The sequence below is a fragment of the Plasmopara halstedii genome (assembly GCF_900000015.1).
Source record: "Plasmopara halstedii genome assembly, contig: Scaffold_323, whole genome shotgun sequence".
Classification (NCBI taxonomy): domain Eukaryota; phylum Oomycota; class Peronosporomycetes; order Peronosporales; family Peronosporaceae; genus Plasmopara; species Plasmopara halstedii.
Genome location: NW_020187244.1, coordinates 1,300,417 through 1,321,128, shown reverse-complemented (window position 1 = coordinate 1,321,128; position 20,712 = coordinate 1,300,417). Strand labels below are relative to the sequence as shown.

Below are 20,712 nucleotides of genomic sequence, written 5' to 3'. Positions count from 1 at the left end.
AATTGACATAAAAATTTGAGAATTAGTCATGGCTACATATTTTTGGCCAGCACTGTAGTATCATACTTTGGTGCTTTTGAGCTTTGGCAAATGTGTAACTACTCCATTTTATGTTACGTATCCCGTTACGCCTTGCATTCGTTAGGAGCTGTGAAGCCGTCCAATTTTTTTATGGAATGAGCGTACAGACGCCACCACAGCATCAGTTTTTACTTTTCAAGAAACGATTTGCGATTGAAGTAGAATGTAGAAGAATATATGGAAAGCGCTAAGCATCGTGATATTGGGCTCATTTATACTTTTCCCTCGTTTCCGAACTCTCCACGCTTTTTCTGCAATCTTGATTAAAAAGTACGACTATCGGTAATCTCTTACAAATGTCAAGTCAAATCAGCTGGCAATGAATCGGCGCGTCCAGATCCATAAAATCCGACAATCTGAGCACCGGCATTTCGGCTGCACGCATGAACTTTGAGTCAAAGTTACGCATTGTATCCATTCAGTTCTCACACAATAAAACTAAACAAACGAGCTCTATGCTCATGACTGACGCCTCCGCCGATAGCCGCGTAACTGCGCGCCGCCTACGCCGACAATACCCGCAGTCGATTGCGCAGCTAGATCATCATTACCACCATATGCACCAACGACTGTCTACTTCGCGACATCAGATGTGCCCGAAGTCACACCATATTGCAGATGGTCCGCCATGCCTTGTGTCATCTCGTTCTTTAACGTGTGCAGTGTCGGACACATCGCCGCGGTTACCGTCTAAGTTGGAGCTTAGACGCAGTGAGGCGAGCAAAGTCCAGACTTGTCTCACTCGCGATTGTGAGCCAATGAGTGTCCCCAAATTTCGCCGCAGTGGAACCGTGAAAGTGAGTAAAAAGACGATCAGGGATGGCTTATCACATTGTTCTCGAAGACATAAAGTATATGATGAGGACAGTAGCGATAGAAAAGAACAGAGCACACCGTATGAGGATTGGAAGCGATTACGAAGGGCACGCACTTCTAGTGGGAATAGTTGCGCTAGTACCAGTAGCACCAGCAGTTATGCGTCGTACGTGGTAAATCCAACGACGGAACGACAAGACTTTGAACCAGGAAGTGACGATGAACTGAATGAGAGAGAAAAGAAAAACTTTAAACATATGGGACACAGAGACATGGAAGTAGGACTGCCGTCCGTACTGAAGCATATATTTGCGCCGGTATTACCCCCGCCACCATATCCAGTTGACTCTTACCACTTTTACACCAAGTCTAAACAGACATATTCAGGAGCTGGCACAGCTGCAGAGGCGACATCTACTCTTGCGGCACTATTTACAGGATGTAAAATTGAGGCTATATTCCATCCGCTGAAGTGCAAATTCAAGTGCCTCAAGTATGTACACTACAGCCACGTCGAATTTGTAGTTCGAGTATATGCACATCGACAAACGTTTCTTGTAGAGTTTCAACGTCGTAGCGGAAGTATGTTGCTCTGGGATGGACTCTATCGTATCTTGTATCAGAGGCTAGCACCAATTATTGACACTACTGCACTGCCATGTTCTCAAAGTAGTGGCCAGAAACGAATTGCCAGTAAAATTATGGCTTCATCAGGTGTAACCTCTGCTTTTAATCATCATTCGGAGCAGTTGTGTTCTTCAGATCATGAAGGACTTGGAACGCAATTGTGGCGGACTTTGTCTCTCAAAAAACCAACTCCTAGTTCCGGCGTCGAAGCGATGAAGATCATGCTAACGTCTCGATTCTTGGATGCGATGCGAGAAGGTTGCGCTGGGCTTGCTGAGCTCACGGAAGATGTGCAGAATTCTTGCATGGTTGCCCAGGCTGATATGGTGATGCCATTAATTCAAGCGGCAAAAGCTGCAGACCTTAATATGTCGCGATGTGCCATTGGAGCGCTAGCTAACATCGCACGTGCCATCCCGCGATTTCCAGAAAATGAATTATCTCTGGCTAGACGGATAGCGCAGCAACTTCGAGAAGAAGCCACACCTGTGATATTGCGACGACTAGAAGACGCAGATGAATGTTCTCTCTTTTCGATTGAATTACTTCGGGAATGCGCTCGAGCTCTTGGTGCATTTGTCAGGCTAGTACTGGAAGTAGATCCCCGGGATGCTGTTTCATCCAGCATAAACGATGAGCGATGTTTACGTATGTTTCGTCTTCACGCGAAACACCACGATGCTCAACTAGCGTCGCATTGCCGTGCCGAGCTAGAGCAGCTGCGTCGTATCGTGAAGTGACGTAGATCTAGATGAAATTCTTTATAATTTAAAGTTGATTCTGAATGAATGCAATTCGAGAAAATAGAGGCAAAAATGTTACCTAAGCTTAACGTGCAGCTTGGAGCTGTCTATGCTGGTGTGACGGAGTTAAAGTGCTCACCTAATGTGAAATAGTGCAGGTGATATGTCAACTGTAGTTTCGGCACATGTTCATCGACAAACTCGCCACCCATTAACAGTACATCGCCTTCAGCTGAAAATACTTCGATAGGCGCCCGAAGTGCACAAGCAAGAGCACGAAGTTCCAGTTGACCACCCCAAACAGCAGTGTTTACCAGTTGATCGCAGTAAGTCGCAAACGCGTCTTCCGGACTAGCAAAAGAATCATCCAGTGCCATAAATGGCAAAAAGTCCTCCGAATGTGCGAGCATGTACTCGCTCGTAAGTGTTCTTAAGTGCTGATATCCTGCTAGTCCATCAGCGATATTCAATCGTTTTTGCTGGATTTGATCAGCAACAGCATGATACATGCAATGACCATCGGACGGAATTTCTTTGATCTTGAGCCCGTATTTAGCAAGTTGGGCTAGGATCATATTGGCCTCGATCTGCCGTTGACTTACTGTCTTCTTGTTGGCCTCTTCAATAAATTCACGTCGTTCCCGATCTTGTTTCTTTTTAGCTTCACGCTTACGCTGAGCTTTTGCTTGAGTCTTGGCTTGTTTGGATAACTCTGCTAATTCAAAATCGGGAGCAGCTGAGGGTGAAGCGTCCTTCGCCATTTCTGCCTCATATCCTTCCAGCTCCTGATCCTGTCGTTCCTTAACAGCGATTTCCATACTTAAGATCTTCTCTTCGATCTCCTTTTTGCCCATTCGCTCTTTCTTGGCCTTCTTCTGGAACAATTTAATCTCGTTTTGCAGTGTCTACACGTGGAGATGAGAAACTCGTCAAAATTAGCGACTTAATAAGGTCATACTGTTGGTAAAGTTGAAAATTAAGTCTTCATACTCGCATTTCAAGCTTATGGCGTTGCTTGACCTGCCCCAGCGTCTCCATCCTTGTCACCTTACGTCTTTTTCAGAATAGGGTTACACTCAGGAAAAACCGAGCGTACCCCTTATAATTATAACGTAACTAAATATGCAAATGCCTAAAGTCTCAAAAGCTCGACCTATACTGCTGTGTACAGACTTCGACGAAACCATCACACAGCATGATACGACCTCACTCCTCTTTGAACTAGCAACATCAACCTCTGTTTCAATACGACAGCAATTGATGACGCAATATGCGAACGAGACTGACGAATTTGTTAGGCACTATAAGATCATGTGGCAACGGCAAAATCAAAATCAAAAGAACGATTTTGTCTCAGAATTTGACGATGCGGGACTTCGTGAGTTCTTAGAAGGATATGCTGCAGTGGATTTGCGGTCAATGCAGCGCGTCGTGGAAGATCGAGCGCTTAAGGGGATACGTTTGGATGATCTTATCAAAGCGTCGACTGAAGTACGAATTCGACCCGATTGTATCGAGACCCTGGCAAGTATTGATAAATGGATAGTTATATCTGTAAATTGGAGCCGAAAACTAGTGGAGACTGTGATGGATGAATCAGGAGTCACATTTGACACGACACAGATCATTGCCAATGGTACGTTACGAATTAAGAGATTAAACCCATAGTTTGAAGTGCAAATGTGGTAACTTTTGTGCAGAATTGGAGATGAATGCAGAAAGTGTAACAACTGGAATTATTAATGTGAAGGTGCAGTCTTCTATGGACAAGGAGCGGTTTGTAAATCACGCACGAATGATGCAGAAGGATACTCAGTCGATTTTAGTGTACGTCGGGGACAGTGTTACAGATCTGCTGGCTCTGATTGCTGCTGATCTCGGAATATGGATGGTCTCAGATGCTTCAACTTCATCGACCAAACTCCTAGATCAACTGGTGAAATTTTATCGGATTCATGTTCATCCTTTGATAAAATTCAACTCATTTCGAGAGTGCATCGCCAAGGCATCAGACGATAGACCGGTTCTCTTTACCGTAAGCAGTTGGGCACAGCTTAAGTCATTTATTGAAAGTGCCTCTAAAGCTGACGTCACGAAGACCGGCAACTAAAGAGCCGACAGCTTTGGCGTTGAAGCCACTTTTTCATGTACTATTGTGCTTTCCATTGTGACTTCACCGTCTCGAATCCAAGAATCATAATTTGAGTAGAACAGACGATATCTTATCATGTTTGATATCATATTGATCCCCAACCATGGGATACGCTAAAAAAATGCATATCAAAGTGTACAAAGAGTAGCAAAAAGTCAGTTTTAAATCAAAGATGTCTTCACCAATTGAAGCAATTGAAGATCCTACTGGGCAATTGCTTAAAAAGATTTATCCTGTCTACAGCTAGATGAGCCATTCGGAGTCATTCATTATTCATTGTCAAGTATATTGCGAAATTTCATGAGACCGAAACATCGGATGATGAAAATTAAGTTCTTGGACGGCATTCAAATCTATGGCTTAAACATTTCAAACTTCTTTCACATGGGTCCTCAAATTGTCCATGAACGAACATTTAACGCATGGTGCATACTTGCAATCCACGGATCACCAGAATGACGCACTTTCTGGACTTCATCGAAATTGCTAACATTTCTATGTTTGACGCTGGGCTATGTCGTTTACATGTACCACCACGATAAGCAAATAGCCTACGGATTGTCGTGCTACGTCAAATTCAAGCTTTTGCTCGTTAATTTGACTCGTAGCTCACAACTCAATATGTTGACATGACACGCACGTGATTCTCAAAACCGACCTCTCTCTTTCATTCTTCGTCATGACCGAAGCGGCACTCACATTTGACAGATTCGAGAGCACTATTCTACTGACGAGTTCGTTCGCTGTCTGCGATCTCTATCCATTTTTCTTCAGACTTTTTTCGAGACAACACAATAACTTGTGGCTCACAATGACTCCTTAAGCTGGTGTGGATTTTGGTCTGGACGAAAGCTTCTAGTGTTCAACCAGCATCATCGCACTATCACTACTTCCGAAAACATTTTTCTTTATCTATAGAATATGAAAGATCAAGAATCATCACACCAATTTCGAGAAAGAATACATTCAAGAAATGAGACACAAAAATCGTAATATTTACTTCTCAAAAAAGAAAATGTTCTTGCCGCAAATTCGAAGTTCGAGTTGTTACGCAGGGGCTAATCTTGATCAGATATCACCCGTTCAAGAACTTAATGATGGCTAAGCAAAGGAGCCTGTGCATGAAAATAACCCAAATCAAGAATAGCGGCACTTTTTAATGGACCGTGAAAAGTGCCACCCCCCAGCACAAATAGTTTGCCAGCTTCAGTGAGAATGCTGGAATGCCACGCGCGAGGACTAAAGTCGCTGTTGCTTGGAATCGGCAATTTGTGCCATTCAGCTCCTTCTATATCAAGCATATACACGCCGTCGTCTTCGGAATCGGCAGTCCGTCCACAAACAACTAATAAAAAGTTGCCGACAGCATGTGCCGTATGGTATGAACGAGGAGTTGGGCAATCTCCAAAGCAGTCGAAAAAGGTCCAAAGCTGCGTTTCAAGGTCGTATAACCACACGTCATTCTTTTTGTCATCATTCAACTGCCCATTACCGCCGAAAACAATGAGCCGCGGTGCTTGATTCCCCGTGCTTGGAAAATAACACATCGAATGGCCGTCTCGAGCAGAAGGCCAAAAGCTTCTGCTTCCGACAGTGTCAATATGATCGCAAGGACAAACTTCTTCCCAGGTAATCGTCGCATGTATTGGGTTGCTCACATCTTTTTCATGTTGGATTGAAGACAAGTGTAGGATCAGTAATTGATCACTAACCCCTCTTTTCGTCCGTCCGCCGAATATGTAGACCGCTTGGTCGTCATTACTGTCTATAATTGACACTGCTGCATGACCTGATCGTGATGCAGGAATTTCTTTCAAATTCTGCGCACAGTGTGCTTGTACCCATTCAAAATCGCGCGATGTTGTTGGCACGAGCAAATGAACGCTAGCATCCTCTCCTTGTGATGACACCCCGCCATAAACACAAATATTGTTTTTCTCCTTTTTTCCGATCACTGAAGTTGAATGCCATGCACATGATAGAGGGGCTCCTACACCTCTCGTTGGCACGATATCCCAGCTTGAATTATCGCTTTCGTCCAAAACAAATACGTCTGGCTTTTGCTCCCGCACAGCCCTTCCACCGAACAGATATATACGTTCATTGTAGCCTCTAAATAGCGTGTGGCCGTTCACAGCAGCAGGTCCAGGATTGCCTCTCACAGCACAAACTGACCACCCGTCACGGACAGAAACAATCATCATAGCATGAATGCCTGCTCTGCGCAGCTTCGTGCTGAACATGCTATCATGTTGCTGAGCATTTGTTGCAGAATCCACGATGGTTTGAAGCTGGGCATAACACTCTTTGTTGCGCGGCTCGAACTTTAATGCCGCGGCAAAATCAGCAACAGCCTCCTCATAATGTGTAAGCGCAAGATGCGCCATTGCTCTACGCATAAATGGCTAAGATGTTTCGTAAGATATTACGCACAGATGACTACAACATTTCGTTAAAAATGACCAAACAACGACCAGTGCATCACTTATATACCTTTATTGTAGGAACAATTTCAATCGCCTTAGTGCAATCGGCTAATGCGAGCTCAAACTCATTTAGCTAAATAAAATTTTGTCAGATGGGCGGACACCCAGTCACTTCAGTAGCAGCGTCAACATACCTTCAAATAAGCTGCAGCTCGGTTTGAAAGGCACACGGCATTGTTCGGGTCCATATCGATACATCTAGACATCACACATTGTCATTAGATCAAAACGTGAGTCTTAATATAAATGAAGGAAGACAGTGCAAGCTAATTACCGAGAGTAAGCGGAGACAGCGTCGTGTAGGCAACCACAGTTGAAGAATGCGTTGCCCTCGTTCTTTGCCTCCGTCACAAGCTGCTCATCTACCTCATGCTTTTCGTTTTTTACATCACGTAGTAACTCACTGTGACCGCTGGCATGTAACAATTCACGAAGCTGTGAAGATGACAGTTGCAGCAGCTCGTTACGAAGCTGGTTATTCATGCTCTGTTGCGGAATGAAGGTCAACAAGAGTTCTGACATTTACCTGTTATCAATGATTACAAGTTATTAAGTATGTTGAATCATTTTGTTATCAGTAAACGTTTTAGTATTTTTAAAGTCGTGGGAAACCTTTTCCAGACTTGGAATCAGCAACAGGGCTGCTCAATGATGGACGACGAGATGAGAAAACTACGACAGCCTCTCATTTCTAGTAGCAGTGAGGACGAAAGCGATGGCAGTGTTGACGACAATGAGTATAATGGTCTCCTACCGCACCGGACGCAGTTTGACGAGCGGGTTGCACCTCGACGAATACGTCGGCGTCGCAAGGACGAGAAGGATTGGGGGAAAGTCCTTAAGAAATTTGCAATTAGTGTACAGACGCTTAAATTGTTTCAATTGATAAGTAGCTGGATGGTCTCGCTCTCATCCGCAGTCAAACTTCTGGTGCCGCGCAGTACGAGCCCATCTCCTGTTTCGCTGTCAATGCAGATGAATACACACAGACGCAAAATGGACGAGGTCTCAGATCGGGCATTGGCGTTATTAGCGATCACCACGCTGAGTTTCTGTTTTGTGCTGCTGTTAGTAGTATATACACACACGGCATAGAAGAGAAGTCGAAAACTATGCCGTGGCATCGTGCCATGTTGTATATCTAAATATGATAATTAAAGAATCCTTCGCTTCAACGTTTTGCCGTAGAAGTGGAAGATAATTTCTCAACCTTAAAAGCACTTGGGCAATTTGCAGCTAACGGACATTTAGAACAGGACGGTTTTTTTGCTGTACATATGACCTGTCCAAAGCCCACAATAGCAAGAGAGAGCCTACCCCAATATTCGTGAGGAACCCAGTCCTCCAACTCTTTTCTTGTGTCTTCCGGCGTCTTGGTCGATGCCCAACCGAGTCGTTGGGCTAGACGGTGCACGTGAGTGTCGACTATAATGCCATCTACTTGGTTCCACGCTAGCAAAGTGATAAGTCGACCGATCTTAGGCCCGATGCCTGGAAATTGTAGCAGCTCATTTAATGAGCGAGGAATATCTTTGTCATATTGAGTGCTTAATACGGCAGCAACGCGCTTGAGCTGTTGTGCCTTGCGATTGTAAAACCCTACAGGTTTGAGTATTTCACTTAGTTTTTCCTCACTTGTGGCCTGTACAACGTCAACGGTGAGACCATCTTCACCCGATCCTAGTTGATGTAAACGCTGCATCGCGGCGTAAGTGACAGGGTCCTGTGTTTGAGAGCTCAAGAGTGCCGCGACAAGGAGTTGAAAACGCTGAATTTTGATGTTTTGAGCGCCTGGAACTACGCAAGCTTGAGTCCCAAACTTATCAATAGGCGTTTCCATACCATCTCGTGCTCTCAAAAGTTTAAGCAGCAAGTCCAGTCGTCCATCGGTCGTCTTTGTCTCTAACGTATGCTCAGTCTTCTCGGGACGGCTAGAAGAAATTGTCTCGTTCGGTATTTTTCGAGCTCTGCTTCTCACACGCTTAGCGCAGGATTTCGGAGAACTTAATTTGTGCTTTTTGCCTGCACAAGCACTGCTGTTCTGTGAATGAGGTGGAGCGAATTCGAAATGCGAGAACGGATTATCTTTATTAGTTCCAGACATCCTAATCGATTTTAGTCAAAATTATTATGATCGGAAATAAATGGAGACATAACACCATTTAAGACATTCCACTTTATGATCTTTGCGAGTTTTTGTGGTTAACAGGTCTCTCTGCTCTGTTCGCACATCATGCCACATACCTGACCGATAAATGTGCGCTCAAGGCTCTAAATCTCGACCATTATGGGCAGCCACACATTGCCAACGCTACTTGTATCGACGGAAACTGTCACAATCCTCGGTTCGAGACACGATTCACATACGCATGGTAAATTTGGTCAAAGAATTGGACATCATCCAATAAGCCAATCAATGTTTGTTTCAACTGCTCCTTGTTCACTGGTGGCGCCAACCGATGTTTCTGCTGCTCCGATCGGTTCTGCGAAATCATGCCCATAATGGCTTCCCCCGCAGCAATACCTTCTGCCTTGGAGATCGGGACCATTCCGATCGAATTTGCCACTGCCTGGGTATTTTCCTGCTTATTTGAGCCATTAACACTGCCGCCACTGCTGCTGCTGTTACTACGTTTGTCCTGAGAAGATCGTTGTAAGATCGCTATAGGGTTGTTGACATTCACGCCACGACGCTTCGAATCTTCACGCTTGTTACGAGATCGTCCTCGATTTCGCGACTGAGACTCCAGCTGCTGTGTCGGTTGTGAAGTCTGCTGTTTCGAATTCTGCGGTTGGATGGGTAATGGAGTCTTTGGTATCGTGATACTTCCATTTTGAGAAGACCTCAACGACTGAATCAGCCTGTCACATCAGCCCTTTCATTCGTCACAAGCTAGAATAACTCATATCATAAGGCCAAATATTTACCGTTGAAGCAATTGCAAAATTTTACTACGGTCTTCTTCCGGAAAGAACCATACGCCAAATATGGCGTAACCCGTCGAATATGCCTAAGACACGAGACAATAGTGATATCAGTATCAACAGCAACTAACTCCTATTCGAAAGCTTAGATCGTACCACGTCGGGGCTGCGCAGGATGAGAAAACTATCAACGTTGTCTACTTGAAGATGCTCATTTAGCGAAAGCGTCATATTAGTTGTACTTAGGCGGTTGTTAACGAAAACTTGAAAGCGCGGCGTCGACGTTCTGCACAACATAAATCGGTTAGCTAACCTTCAACGCAAAACAACTCCAGGAACTTGATGCTCTGTACCTTTTGACAACAAATAAACATCCCTCAACATCCTTACGCTTCTGCAATAGTAACGAAGGCCATTAACGTCAATATCGTTCAAGGTCCCCCCACTTTGTACTATTGACGCACCCAGCTCTGCGCATCCTGATCAAACTCGTATATTACGACATGACTAGCCGTGTCTATGATTTCAGCAACGTCATTGTCTTGCCGTTTTAGCACTTGCAGGTTCATGGCATTCGACTGCGTGCGGTCAACGAGAAGTCCATCGGCCATCTTCGTCGTTTAATCCAGCGCACTTTGATTGGCGTTGACAGCAAAGCTGATTCATGAAAAGTTGCTCGATGATGTGTTGACACATCGTCAAGCAACAATTGTTCTCCGCATCGTAATCATTTCTTTTTAACACAATAGTATGGGCGCTTTAATGCGAGTCTGGCGTGGCAGTGTGGCGCTAATTACGTGGGCTGTGAAGCTTGTGCGTAGCTCACATAGCAATGCTTTGCCTAGATCTGTGTCAAGATCATCTACCCGCGGTAAAAGTATCTGGAACTTCCTAGCAGCTACTTCACGACGCGCACGACGTCAATCCCACGCAGCTCTTGAATTGCTAAGGAAATTTCGTCATGGCCCCGAAAATCACAGCGAATGGAACTTATTTCTATGGCGCGCTACTTTTCCGCTTATTTCACTCATATTACTAACGTTGCTCTGTATTGTTGGTCACTTTGGCCACACTGCGTACTCGCTAATTGTAAACCCTGTTTGGTACTTGTGCAACTTCGTTCTCGTCACGATGCCGTTTCTCTTAGTATTTCGATTTTCTGGCCTTAATGATGTGCTGAATACAGAGTCGCAGTCTACAATTTGGTATGGACTGGCGACTGTCAGCGGTGCTATCAGCCTCGTGGAGTGGTACATGAGCTTGCCAGCGAGCAGATACTCATGGATCGTTGGGAACACGTTGTTTGGTATTGTGGCGTTAGGTGCAATTCCGTTGTTCTTCAGTATACAGTCAAGGACATCGCGGTCTCAATACGAGGCGCTGATTCGACATGAACAGGAGCAAGATGAATTGCGTCCCGTGCCTGAAGAAAAAGAGGACGCCTCTTCTGACCGCGAGACAAAAAAAGGAATTGCAAGTCAAAAATTGGCAGAAGATAGCAAGGAAGCCAGGAAGGGGAAAGAGAACAAAATACAAGGCCAAAGAAAACATGTGATGATGACAAGGCTGCTGTACGGATGTGGCTTCAGTGCGCTTGTGCTGTGGTTAGTCATGTTTTGCTCGTACAGTTCAGCGCAAGGAGGTGAAGCGGTCACGAGTTTGTGGTTTTTGCTGTACTCGCTATCGCCAGTTTTGTTCGTTGTGCTTTTTTGTTCTCGAAAAGTTCAAGTGCGCTTTAGCTTTGAGCATGCAGTGGCGTACAGCACACTAGTGGTCCATCTTCCGTTGTTTTTTGGCCATTTTTGTGTAAGGCTATTTACTTTGACTGAAGATTCGACGGCAACGTCGCCGACTCATGTTGAGTCATGGCTCAAGCTGGCGGTCTCTGTGTTGTATCTTTTGCTGATGCAAGGCTATTTCTTTGTGATCACGTATATGGTCAACAGCATGTCGGAGCCATTTGCACATCCGTCGTTGTTGTATGTCGGTCAGCTCTACTACTATGTGTACTGGTACATTTTGGTTGGCACTGACACGCCCATTGATGGATTGTATTGGGCGATGCTTCTTCTAAACAACATCCATATTGCATTTCTCAACACAGGCGTCTACACAGATTTTAAGCGCGTGTCTACCGTTTGGCTAACGACTCCATTGCACGTCAACCTTAGCTCATCGGTCGCTGTTTGCTTGCGCACGACCACGTCTGCTATGGCTACTTCAAGGTGTCGTCCGCAACGAAAAGCGTTTAATGGTGAAAGCTTGTTAGGATTTAGCTGTGGTGTAGCGGGTGCGGCAGTAGTGGAAACGCAGTCCGAACTTCTAGATGTGCAAAATGAGGAATATGACTTCAACCCTTTGGACGGCTTGGACGGCGAATCTCGACTTCAACATATCGACGACAAAGGTCCATCCGTCAGCACAAATCAGCTGCCATCTTGGGAAGAAACCGAAAACCGCAATTGGGAACGTGACTACTATCTTACGAATCGAGCATCGACCGACGCGTATTCACCCACTCACAAGGGGAAAACAAACTTGATGTTCTTCGGGGAAAAATGCTCTCTTGCTCAAAGGAACTGCAGAGAATGTGGGAAATCGTCCCAGTCTGGTGTCGTGACGATGGCATCAGGGCCATCTACATCAAATGTAGACTTTAGAACAGCTACAAGTAACTCTTTGAAACCGCTGTACTTTTTGATGAAACTTGCCGAGCAAGACAATATGGCCGATACGACGGCGCTTATTCTGGTGCCTTCGCTTTTGACGCTTCTGGCAGTATTTGAGAAGCCAGGTAGTGCATTAACTGTTTTGCAAGATCAGGCAAATTTATGGCTGCGATGTGTGTGTATGTTTATTGGACGATTGGGTGGTTCATTCCTCGCACGAGAGATATTCACCTGCAAGCTGCGTACACGGCTGCGTTCATCACTCGAAGACTTTGGTGACGTGACGCAGTCTGATCCCATTAGCGGCTGTATAGATGGTATGCCAGCACGCTTGTGGATACAACGTCTAATGCTTCACGATTTTCACGCACAATTTGGGTACCTTACCGCAGTGACAGTTGTAGTCACATTTGGTTGTTTTGCTCGAATTGATTTGCCGCTGCGCTTTGCTTTGCTATAAGTCATATCTTATATAAAACATGCCGTGAAAAAGGGGAGTTGTTATTAAATGTGTTGCTAAACTAGTCTGCAATGCATGCATATATATTATGAAGAGTTCGGAAGCACGCGAGTAGTATCGGACTCTGAATCCGTTGCTGCTAAAGCGATGTTAGCGCGATCGATAGCCTCAGCAAGAAGCTTTTCCTTCCGTACCCAACGACGGCGGCGAACGCTACGTCCAACGAGTCGGTTAAGCTTTTTCTTGATCCTTCGTCGCTCTTGCAAGTCAGGATCGAGTCCACTTGCATGAACTTGAAGCTCCGGGGGCCCACCTTCGGGTCCAACGAGCTGTAATTTTTCTTGGGCACGTAAGAAATCCTTAAAACGGGTCGCATATTGCCACTGATCGGAGCCACCAAAACTTGGGTCAACAACCCAATGATCGAGATCAAAAACGCCAGCACCGTCCGTCATGACAGCATTAGTGAACTTAGGCGGATCAGTAATGAGAAGGTGTCCTGGTCGCAGGGATCCCCATCCGGTAAACACCTGGTAGCGCTGAATCTCATATATTGCTTGCTTTTCGATGGGCAGCGATAAAATCTTCTCTTCAAACGACTTTGGCTCATCGTGCACATCCCGGCGCATCGGACTGTCTGGATTTTGGCGAGTAGTGGGGCTCCCACCAGGCGACAATACTCGCCCTATCGCTGTTGAAACACGACTCACAGGTAGTACCAATTCGCGAATCGGATTCAAAAAACGATCTTCAAGGACTTGAGTTGAGAAGGCAAAGCCTGTGTACGTCTTGTGGTCTGCGCTGAATGGTTGATGATTAGGTGCTGCTTGTTGTTCTGGCAAGTCAAAGCGCGGTTTGTCTTCAGTTAAATCGGCTTGGAAGCGCTGATAGCGTAGCTCTGGTGGCGTCCATTGAGCCTTCTCTGGATTGTGACTTCCATATCGGTGAAATTCCTGAAGAATGTGGTAGTATTCTGGTCTCATCTCACGCTTGTAAGCTTTCCAGAGGAAATCACGGCCGAGACACAGAAGTAGAGAAAGGAAGATTGCCAAGTAAAATTCAGGCAAGACAAAAATGTGCGGAAATGCCGTGTCTGCTACAGACGTTGGAGAAGATTTTGCGATGACGTAAGCTGAAATGTACCAAAACACGATTGTTAAAATGAACGAAAGTGCGGTGATAATGTTCCAAGTAACCATGTTTAAAGCAAGCTTGACCCAACCAACGCTAATTAGACAGCAGTAAGAAATCGCACCACACAAATCGCGGGAGAAGCCATACCCAGTAGAGTCGACTGGTCCACCAATAATCAAAACCGGCACCAGACCACAGACAATGCACTCGTAGAGCGCTTCAGCTACCCATTGCGCGAAGATACGCAAACTGAATAGCTCACCCTGTGCACCGACATTATAAAGCCCAGGAAACTGTTCAGCAATATGTGCCGGGACTTCTTGTTCGGTTACAGCTACGATTACAATGGGTAAAGATGACCAGAAGACGTTGTAACCATTGATCCACATGTTGTTAAAATATAGCGTGCCAGAGGATCCACACTGGGGCAGCGCAGCAAGCACAAACTCGGTACCAAAAAGCAAAATGTTTTTATAGACAACATAAAGTGCTAACTTGGCCATACGGCGATAGTTCCAGTGACCGTGGACGAGAAGCAATCGCTTTAAGAAACGAAACTGAGCAATTGCAAAGTCACTAGCATTGACTGCTTGCATCCCTTCATGCCCTGAAATGCCAACCCCAATATGTGCTTCCTGAATCATAGCGACGTCATTGGCGCCGTCACCGATGGCAAGTGAACGACAGCCATGCAAGTTTGTCTTGAAAAGTCGAACCACTTGGGCCTTTTGCTTAGGTGATACACGGCAACAAATGACAGAAACACACTGCTGGGAAACCTCGAGAAAGAGCTCAGACAAAATGTTATTGCTAAACACCATCGTAAGACTACGACCATCAATAATTATGGCTTGTTGTGGCGTGTCGTCTAAATCTTTACAATTTTGTCGTTCTGCACGCTTTCTGGCTTCGAGACAACGAGCAAGCAGCATGTCGTACAGATCTGAGGCTGAAGGCGTTGTGTCTGTGTTTATCATGATCCGTTCCATGTCGTTGTTGAGGAGTTGGCATGCGAATCCAATGTTCACAGCCGTCTCCTCTTTATCACCAGTAAGCACCCAAATCTTGATGCCGGCCCGAGACAAGTCACCTAGTGTAGAAGTGACCTTATCCTGCAGCCGATCTTCGATAGCTGTGGCACCAATCAATTTTAGACCTTGCTCCAGCTGCTCTTCAAGCTCTTCGATGCGGTTTGTTTCCCCACGCTTTTGCAGTGCCATTTGTTCCAAATCACTTAAAGCCGCATCGTAGTCATTAGACCATTCAGCAAAGACGTCGGGTGAGAGCTCCTTCTGTGCGATTACAAGCGTTCGCAAACCCTCAGTGGCATACCGTTCAAGATGCGCAAGTGTCGTATCGACCATCGTCGGATCAGACGATGATTCTAGCCGAGGGAAAATGACCGAGTCGGCACCTTTAGTCAGTAACATCACGCGTTTGTCAGGTGTGCGTACAATAACCGACATCCGCTTGCGCGTACTGGTGAAATCAACCATCTGCAAGAGTTGATAGACCACTTCCTCCCGTTTGTCAGGCACTAATATCGCTACTTCTCCGTTACGACGAGCGAGGAACGAGTACCCAAAGTAGTTGGCACCGGATACAAGTGCAAGTTCATCCGGAGAAGAAGCTGAGAAGCCTGTGCCAGACTCAGTTTCCGACAAAGATTCTCGCACAACTGAGTGACAGACGGCCAGGTGGACGAAAAAGTCGTGAATGCGTGTGGCCTGTTCTGGATGCAATCGTGCATCGCTGTCACGCTCTAAATCTCCAGCTGGATCCAAAAAATTGACATTGTCTGTCTTCATAAGAATAGGCGTACTGTCCGCGAGCACATCGCTGGCCGAGAGATCTTTCCCAAGTCGACGTGTGGCCTCGCGACCAATTTCAGTCGTGCCTCGTCCGTATGACACGCCATGAATGCTCATTTTTCGAAAGTCCATTTCGTTCGCGGTCAAAGTTCCCGTTTTGTCGCTGAATATGTGCGTTACTTGCCCCAAATCGTCGTTGAGATCCGAATTACGCACTAGTGCTGGTGTGTCAGTCACTTCGTCGTACATCCCGAGGTCTCGATTGATGAAAAAAGTTTGGTATGTCTTGACAATGGCAATTGTCACGTACAAGGTAATCGGAACGAACGAGGCGATAAGGATCCAGAAATATCCCAAAAAAATTAAAATGCCAACAAAATCGTTTCGAAAAGGAGCGACACCGCTGAGTTCGTCGAGATGCAAGTACGTAGCACCTGTTCGATTTTGTTCGACCCACAATGCACAGAGCGCAGCGCCCAAGATGCACAACATTGCAAGAATAGCCATCAGGAGCGCGTTGCTACGATTGACAATGGCAAGAATCTTGCTCACCTTTGTCGGAGGATTGTGTGAACCAGCCTGCATAATCTTGGTATCCGCACCCGTATTGAGTACAAGACCATAGATAAAGGGTGTGTTACGAATTACACACCCCCGCATGACAACATTCTTCAGGTCAATCGGAATCGCATGTCCGCTTTGCGGTTCAAAGCGTCCAGAAAAGTTGTTGACGTCGTGGTTTGGCTGCTCACAGATTAGTCGTCCAGGAAGTTGAGCGAGTGCACGAGGATCGCTAAGCTGTGAAAACGTGCAGCTCAGCGCTTGACGTACTTTAAGATTCGTTTCACCGTCCAGTGATTTAGTCTCGACGAAACAAATTCCAGTCGGCGCACTCGGATCGGTCTCACACACCGCAAGCAGGACCACATCTGCTGGTATCGCTTCGTGATTCTCCACCTTGATAATATCGCCAACCGCGACACAACGCCACGTATCATCACGAAAACAATCTGGCTCATTGAGATCAAAAATATGCGCGACCCGAGCGTTCATCTTTGCGTCAGCAATGTGCCGTCCACGGTCTTCAATAGCTGCAAACACAGCGTCGATTGAAAGCACGAGTGCAAGCACAATCCACTGATATGGAATCGCTCGAGTGGACGAGATCTCGGGGATGATCTGACCAGCCCCAACGAGTAAAAAGTAAAAATTTGCAACTTGCGAGAGTCGCCCATAGAAGAATCGAGGTAGAAAGTTGAGCTTGGTATATTGAGCTGTGGTCACCTTGTTATTGCAAAATCCTTGTGCTGCATTCCGGACAGAATCATTGACGTAGATGCAGCGTGCTCTGGTTTCTGCTAATCCCAATGCGCCAGCGTTATCTCCTGAAGTGCCGTCACTAACCGCTGACAAGATGGACATTGTCGATCGTCCAAGACCTGCTTTTGATTCCGCGAGCAGTTTTGAGGCCCATTTTGTTGACGCAGCTACTGGTGACTCGCCTACTTGTACTGTTCTATACGTCGAATCTGTATCCATCGATAAATCCGTCACACAAGTAGTGCCCGAATTAAAGACAGATTCCACCGCTGACATATAAATCGTCGATATCTAATGCTTCAATCAGCAGTTGACTCTTTTAAAATGAAGAGATCAATAACGCTATGCTCGAAATACACAAGAAGCATAACCACCGCTATGGTATTATCTCTTTATCAATAAATAAACAAATCTTTGTAACGGAAAAGACTATGAGCATGACCTAAGCATTTTGTCTGGATCTTGGCCAAATTTATCCTGCTTAAGCCACATGCAGCTTAATGAACCCATTGCCACAAAGTAAAGTCACGTGATTGCGCAAGTAGACTAGTCTGCTAGCTGTCTACACAACTTTGGCCTGATGCGACAGCTTCTTGGACGTTAATACCTCAGGCGATAGACACTTCAGGACTATCAATATTTGAATGTTTCATTTGGCTCTACCTTGACAAATTGAATCTTACCTTATTAGACCAATGAGCGAAAGGAATTTTATATATTGAATAAGTCACCATCCAGTGAATTGATCATTGTCACTTTGTCATTTGCCAACATTCCTACGTAACTACTAGTGATGAATCGTGCATTGGAGACCATTTTTGCCAAGTTTTCCCGGCATCCGGCGGCTCGTAATTATTATTTCTATCCTGAGGTATGGCATAATTATAGAGTCATACAATTAACGGTGAAGGTGATATGATTATCATATTACTATCTGGCAGGGCTCCGAAAAATCAAATTTTGTTTTCCACATTACGTACAAAGGACAAGAGGTAATTGAAGATGGTCGTGTGATTTTATTTTTTGCTCCTGATCCGGAGCCAGAGCCACGATTCCATGCTTTCGATATGAAATCACCACGCCCAATTTTTGCCAAAGATGTCGTAAGTGATAAATATGAGTATTTTAGTGTTTTCTAACTATTACTATATTTATAGAAAAGTGTCCAGCCGGGTGATGTAATTAAATTTGAGAGTACCGAGTATTCGACACCAGAGGCTCTGTGCTTCGTACCACAGAATCTTAACGTGTTTACCGATAAGCTCTATGTCCAAGCATTGATAAATCATAGTACGGCAATCATACTGGACATGGTGTCATATCGATTTTGATATAGAAGAGTTGATGTGATTTAGATGTGAACGATCCGGATGCAAATTCAAGAGTTGGCAATACATACAGCAAGCCAGTAGAAGTGCGATATGATGACAATAAAGCCAACAACGTTGTTCAAATTGTAGTGGATGATGTCATCAAGGAGAGTATGGACTTGACATCGACTGAATGGTTGGAACATATCTCGATGAAGAGCAAATTATTAAGCGAGTATCATAATCAGGATGTTTTTATGATGGCTTCAATTGTTTTACCATGGAATTTCAAAACGCTTCAAAAGTCTCGAGCGTTTCCAACGGTCTACTACATTGAAGGATTCACTGGTACCGAGTCGTATGCAAAGCGTGCCCAGGCGTTTTTGTCATCCGAGATGGGACACGACTGGAAAGCTGGGCGATGGCCAATACCAATGCTCAGAGTAACGCTGGGATCACGCTTCAAATTCGGTCACACATCGTATGCTGATACAGAAGCCAACGGTCCTTGGGGTACAGCTTTGGTGACTGAGTTTATCCCATACCTTGAAAGTCTGTATCCTGCAATTCCTTCTGCTGCTGGTCGGTACCTGCATGGTCACTCGTCCGGTGCTTGGGCTTCACTATGGCTGCAACTGAAATTTTCCAATTTCTTCGGTGGTACCTGGAGCTCTGCTCCGGACCCAGTTGATTTCTCAAAATTTCAAGTCGTGAATATATACGAAGCTGACAATGCATACTGGGATACTAATGGCCACCCGTACCCAACAAGTCGTAGCAATGGATTCGTTATATGTAGCAATCGCGATGAAAATCTAGTGGAACGAGTTATTGGTCGTGGGAATGGTGGACAATGGGATGCTTTTGTAAGTATGTCGTTGAGTGGGTTATTTTTCGCTAGAATACTTATGTCCTGGTTGTAGTTTGCTGTGTTTGGGCCACGCGGAGCTGACGGAATGCCAATTCCGCTGTTTGACAAGGTATCTGGCGACATAAATCGTGACGTTGCTAAATATTGGGAGCGCTTTGACATTTGTAAGTATCTACAACAACGACCTGGTCTATTAACCCCGACTTTGCGTGGCAAGATTCACGTTTTCTGCGGTGTTGAAGACACGTACTACCTCGATTTGGCGTGTCGATCTCTGCAGAAGCTGGTTGGAAACAGTAAGGACAACGCTCAAGATGGTTCTGCTGTACCCAACTACGTAGCGCTAATTCCTGGAGATCACACTACTATTAGGACGCGCGCGCACTATATTCAAGTGTATTCAGAGATTGCTGCTGCTTTCCAGCATTCGCAAGATATTTTGACATAGAACTAAAAATGTTTATTTGAAATCCAAAATGAGCTGTCATCTTTGGCTCTAATCTGCATTGTGATTAATGTTATAAATCGGAATTGAAGTGTTCACTACCACGTGGAAGGCCTTGTCAGTCGACGTTTTCAACAGGGTTTAACTCAACATCTTGTGAAGTGGCGGGGATACCCAAGACTACAAAGACGTCGTAGACGCGTATGATTAAAGGATCATGGCGCTTCGCGTCATTGTGCGTCCGGCGCTCCTCGGCAGTAGCCCGGGAAGCCAGAGGGCCATGAGCGGAGGTCAAGCTATGGCCCTGACCTACTGAGATCGTAGACTCACCCGTGTGAGAAATCACAGAGCTCACGGAAGCATGATGGATTCCATGTGTCGCAGGGCGACAATACGCGAGAAGTCGGTGTTGCGCCTTGAGTTTGGCAAACTCAAATCTAAGAAAGCGTACTACGCGCACGTCCACTTCTTTGTGGCATCGATAGAAGGTAGACAGCGAGTAAAATATTCGGTGCCGCTGCACCAATCGCTCAAAGAGCTCCTCATCATCTGCAGCGGTTTCGCCAGGGGCGAGGAGAAAATCCGCATTGTGGGTACAGAAGCGCCTTCCTTTTTGAGCTTGAAGTCGAGCGCGTTACCGATCCATTGGAATTCCTTGTGGTACCAAGAAGAGAGATCGGAAAGCTTTTTGCTAGTCAAGCTCAGCTAATATAGTGGCCGGGGGGCGACTAAGTAGACGCCTAACGATCGAGTGATCGCGTCTTTCGCTTCAGTAGTGGGATCTGCCGAGTAGAAGCCGTACACCACACGAGGGTCTAAGATCGATCGTGGCTACGAGCGCATGAGAGCCTTCTTGTGAGTA

The 20,712-nt window shown here is 45.6% G+C and overlaps 10 protein-coding genes across 10 annotated transcripts; 5 read left to right on the top strand and 5 right to left on the bottom strand.

The window, feature by feature from the left end:
- Positions 1-542: 542 nt before the first annotated feature.
- PHALS_08759 (Armadillo-type fold) lies at positions 543-2,264 on the top strand (the record flags this gene model as incomplete). Its single annotated transcript, XM_024724165.1, has 1 exon — positions 543-2,264. The coding sequence occupies one exon, from the start codon at positions 543-545 to the stop codon at positions 2,262-2,264; it is 1,722 nt and encodes a 573-aa protein (XP_024575069.1).
- A 110-nt stretch (positions 2,265-2,374) lies between these two features.
- Positions 2,375-3,305, bottom strand: PHALS_08758 (OTU (ovarian tumor)-like cysteine protease; the record flags this gene model as incomplete). The annotated part of the gene is made up of 3 exons (XM_024724164.1): positions 2,375-2,406; positions 2,476-3,172; positions 3,258-3,305. The coding sequence occupies 3 exons, from the start codon at positions 3,303-3,305 to the stop codon at positions 2,375-2,377; spliced, it is 777 nt and encodes a 258-aa protein (XP_024575068.1).
- An 84-nt stretch (positions 3,306-3,389) lies between these two features.
- Positions 3,390-4,377, top strand: PHALS_08757 (HAD-like domain; the record flags this gene model as incomplete). Its single annotated transcript, XM_024724163.1, has 2 exons — positions 3,390-3,903; positions 3,968-4,377. 2 exons carry the CDS (start codon positions 3,390-3,392, stop codon positions 4,375-4,377), a joined length of 924 nt encoding a protein of 307 aa, XP_024575067.1.
- A 1,133-nt stretch (positions 4,378-5,510) lies between these two features.
- PHALS_08756 (FOG: TPR repeat) lies at positions 5,511-7,388 on the bottom strand (the record flags this gene model as incomplete). Its single annotated transcript, XM_024724162.1, has 4 exons — positions 5,511-6,824; positions 6,913-6,978; positions 7,040-7,103; positions 7,180-7,388. The coding sequence occupies 4 exons, from the start codon at positions 7,386-7,388 to the stop codon at positions 5,511-5,513; spliced, it is 1,653 nt and encodes a 550-aa protein (XP_024575066.1).
- A 168-nt stretch (positions 7,389-7,556) lies between these two features.
- PHALS_08755 (uncharacterized protein) lies at positions 7,557-8,000 on the top strand (the record flags this gene model as incomplete). The annotated part of the gene is made up of 1 exon (XM_024724161.1): positions 7,557-8,000. The coding sequence occupies one exon, from the start codon at positions 7,557-7,559 to the stop codon at positions 7,998-8,000; it is 444 nt and encodes a 147-aa protein (XP_024575065.1).
- A 76-nt stretch (positions 8,001-8,076) lies between these two features.
- Positions 8,077-9,009, bottom strand: PHALS_08754 (endonuclease iii-like protein 1-like; the record flags this gene model as incomplete). Its single annotated transcript, XM_024724160.1, has 1 exon — positions 8,077-9,009. The coding sequence occupies one exon, from the start codon at positions 9,007-9,009 to the stop codon at positions 8,077-8,079; it is 933 nt and encodes a 310-aa protein (XP_024575064.1).
- Positions 9,010-9,238: 229 nt separating this feature from the next.
- PHALS_08753 (Decapping enzyme complex component DCP1) lies at positions 9,239-10,441 on the bottom strand (the record flags this gene model as incomplete). Its single annotated transcript, XM_024724158.1, has 5 exons — positions 9,239-9,767; positions 9,834-9,916; positions 9,987-10,116; positions 10,184-10,224; positions 10,295-10,441. 5 exons carry the CDS (start codon positions 10,439-10,441, stop codon positions 9,239-9,241), a joined length of 930 nt encoding a protein of 309 aa, XP_024575063.1.
- Positions 10,442-10,580: 139 nt separating this feature from the next.
- Positions 10,581-12,959, top strand: PHALS_08752 (uncharacterized protein; the record flags this gene model as incomplete). The annotated part of the gene is made up of 1 exon (XM_024724157.1): positions 10,581-12,959. The coding sequence occupies one exon, from the start codon at positions 10,581-10,583 to the stop codon at positions 12,957-12,959; it is 2,379 nt and encodes a 792-aa protein (XP_024575062.1).
- An 86-nt stretch (positions 12,960-13,045) lies between these two features.
- On the bottom strand, positions 13,046-17,500 carry PHALS_08751 (phospholipidtransporting atpase; the record flags this gene model as incomplete). Its single annotated transcript, XM_024724156.1, has 1 exon — positions 13,046-17,500. The coding sequence occupies one exon, from the start codon at positions 17,498-17,500 to the stop codon at positions 13,046-13,048; it is 4,455 nt and encodes a 1,484-aa protein (XP_024575061.1).
- Positions 17,501-18,017: 517 nt separating this feature from the next.
- PHALS_08750 (Putative esterase) lies at positions 18,018-19,853 on the top strand (the record flags this gene model as incomplete). Its single annotated transcript, XM_024724155.1, has 5 exons — positions 18,018-18,095; positions 18,166-18,327; positions 18,382-18,514; positions 18,580-19,400; positions 19,458-19,853. 5 exons carry the CDS (start codon positions 18,018-18,020, stop codon positions 19,851-19,853), a joined length of 1,590 nt encoding a protein of 529 aa, XP_024575060.1.
- Between the last annotated feature and the right edge of the window lie 859 nt (positions 19,854-20,712).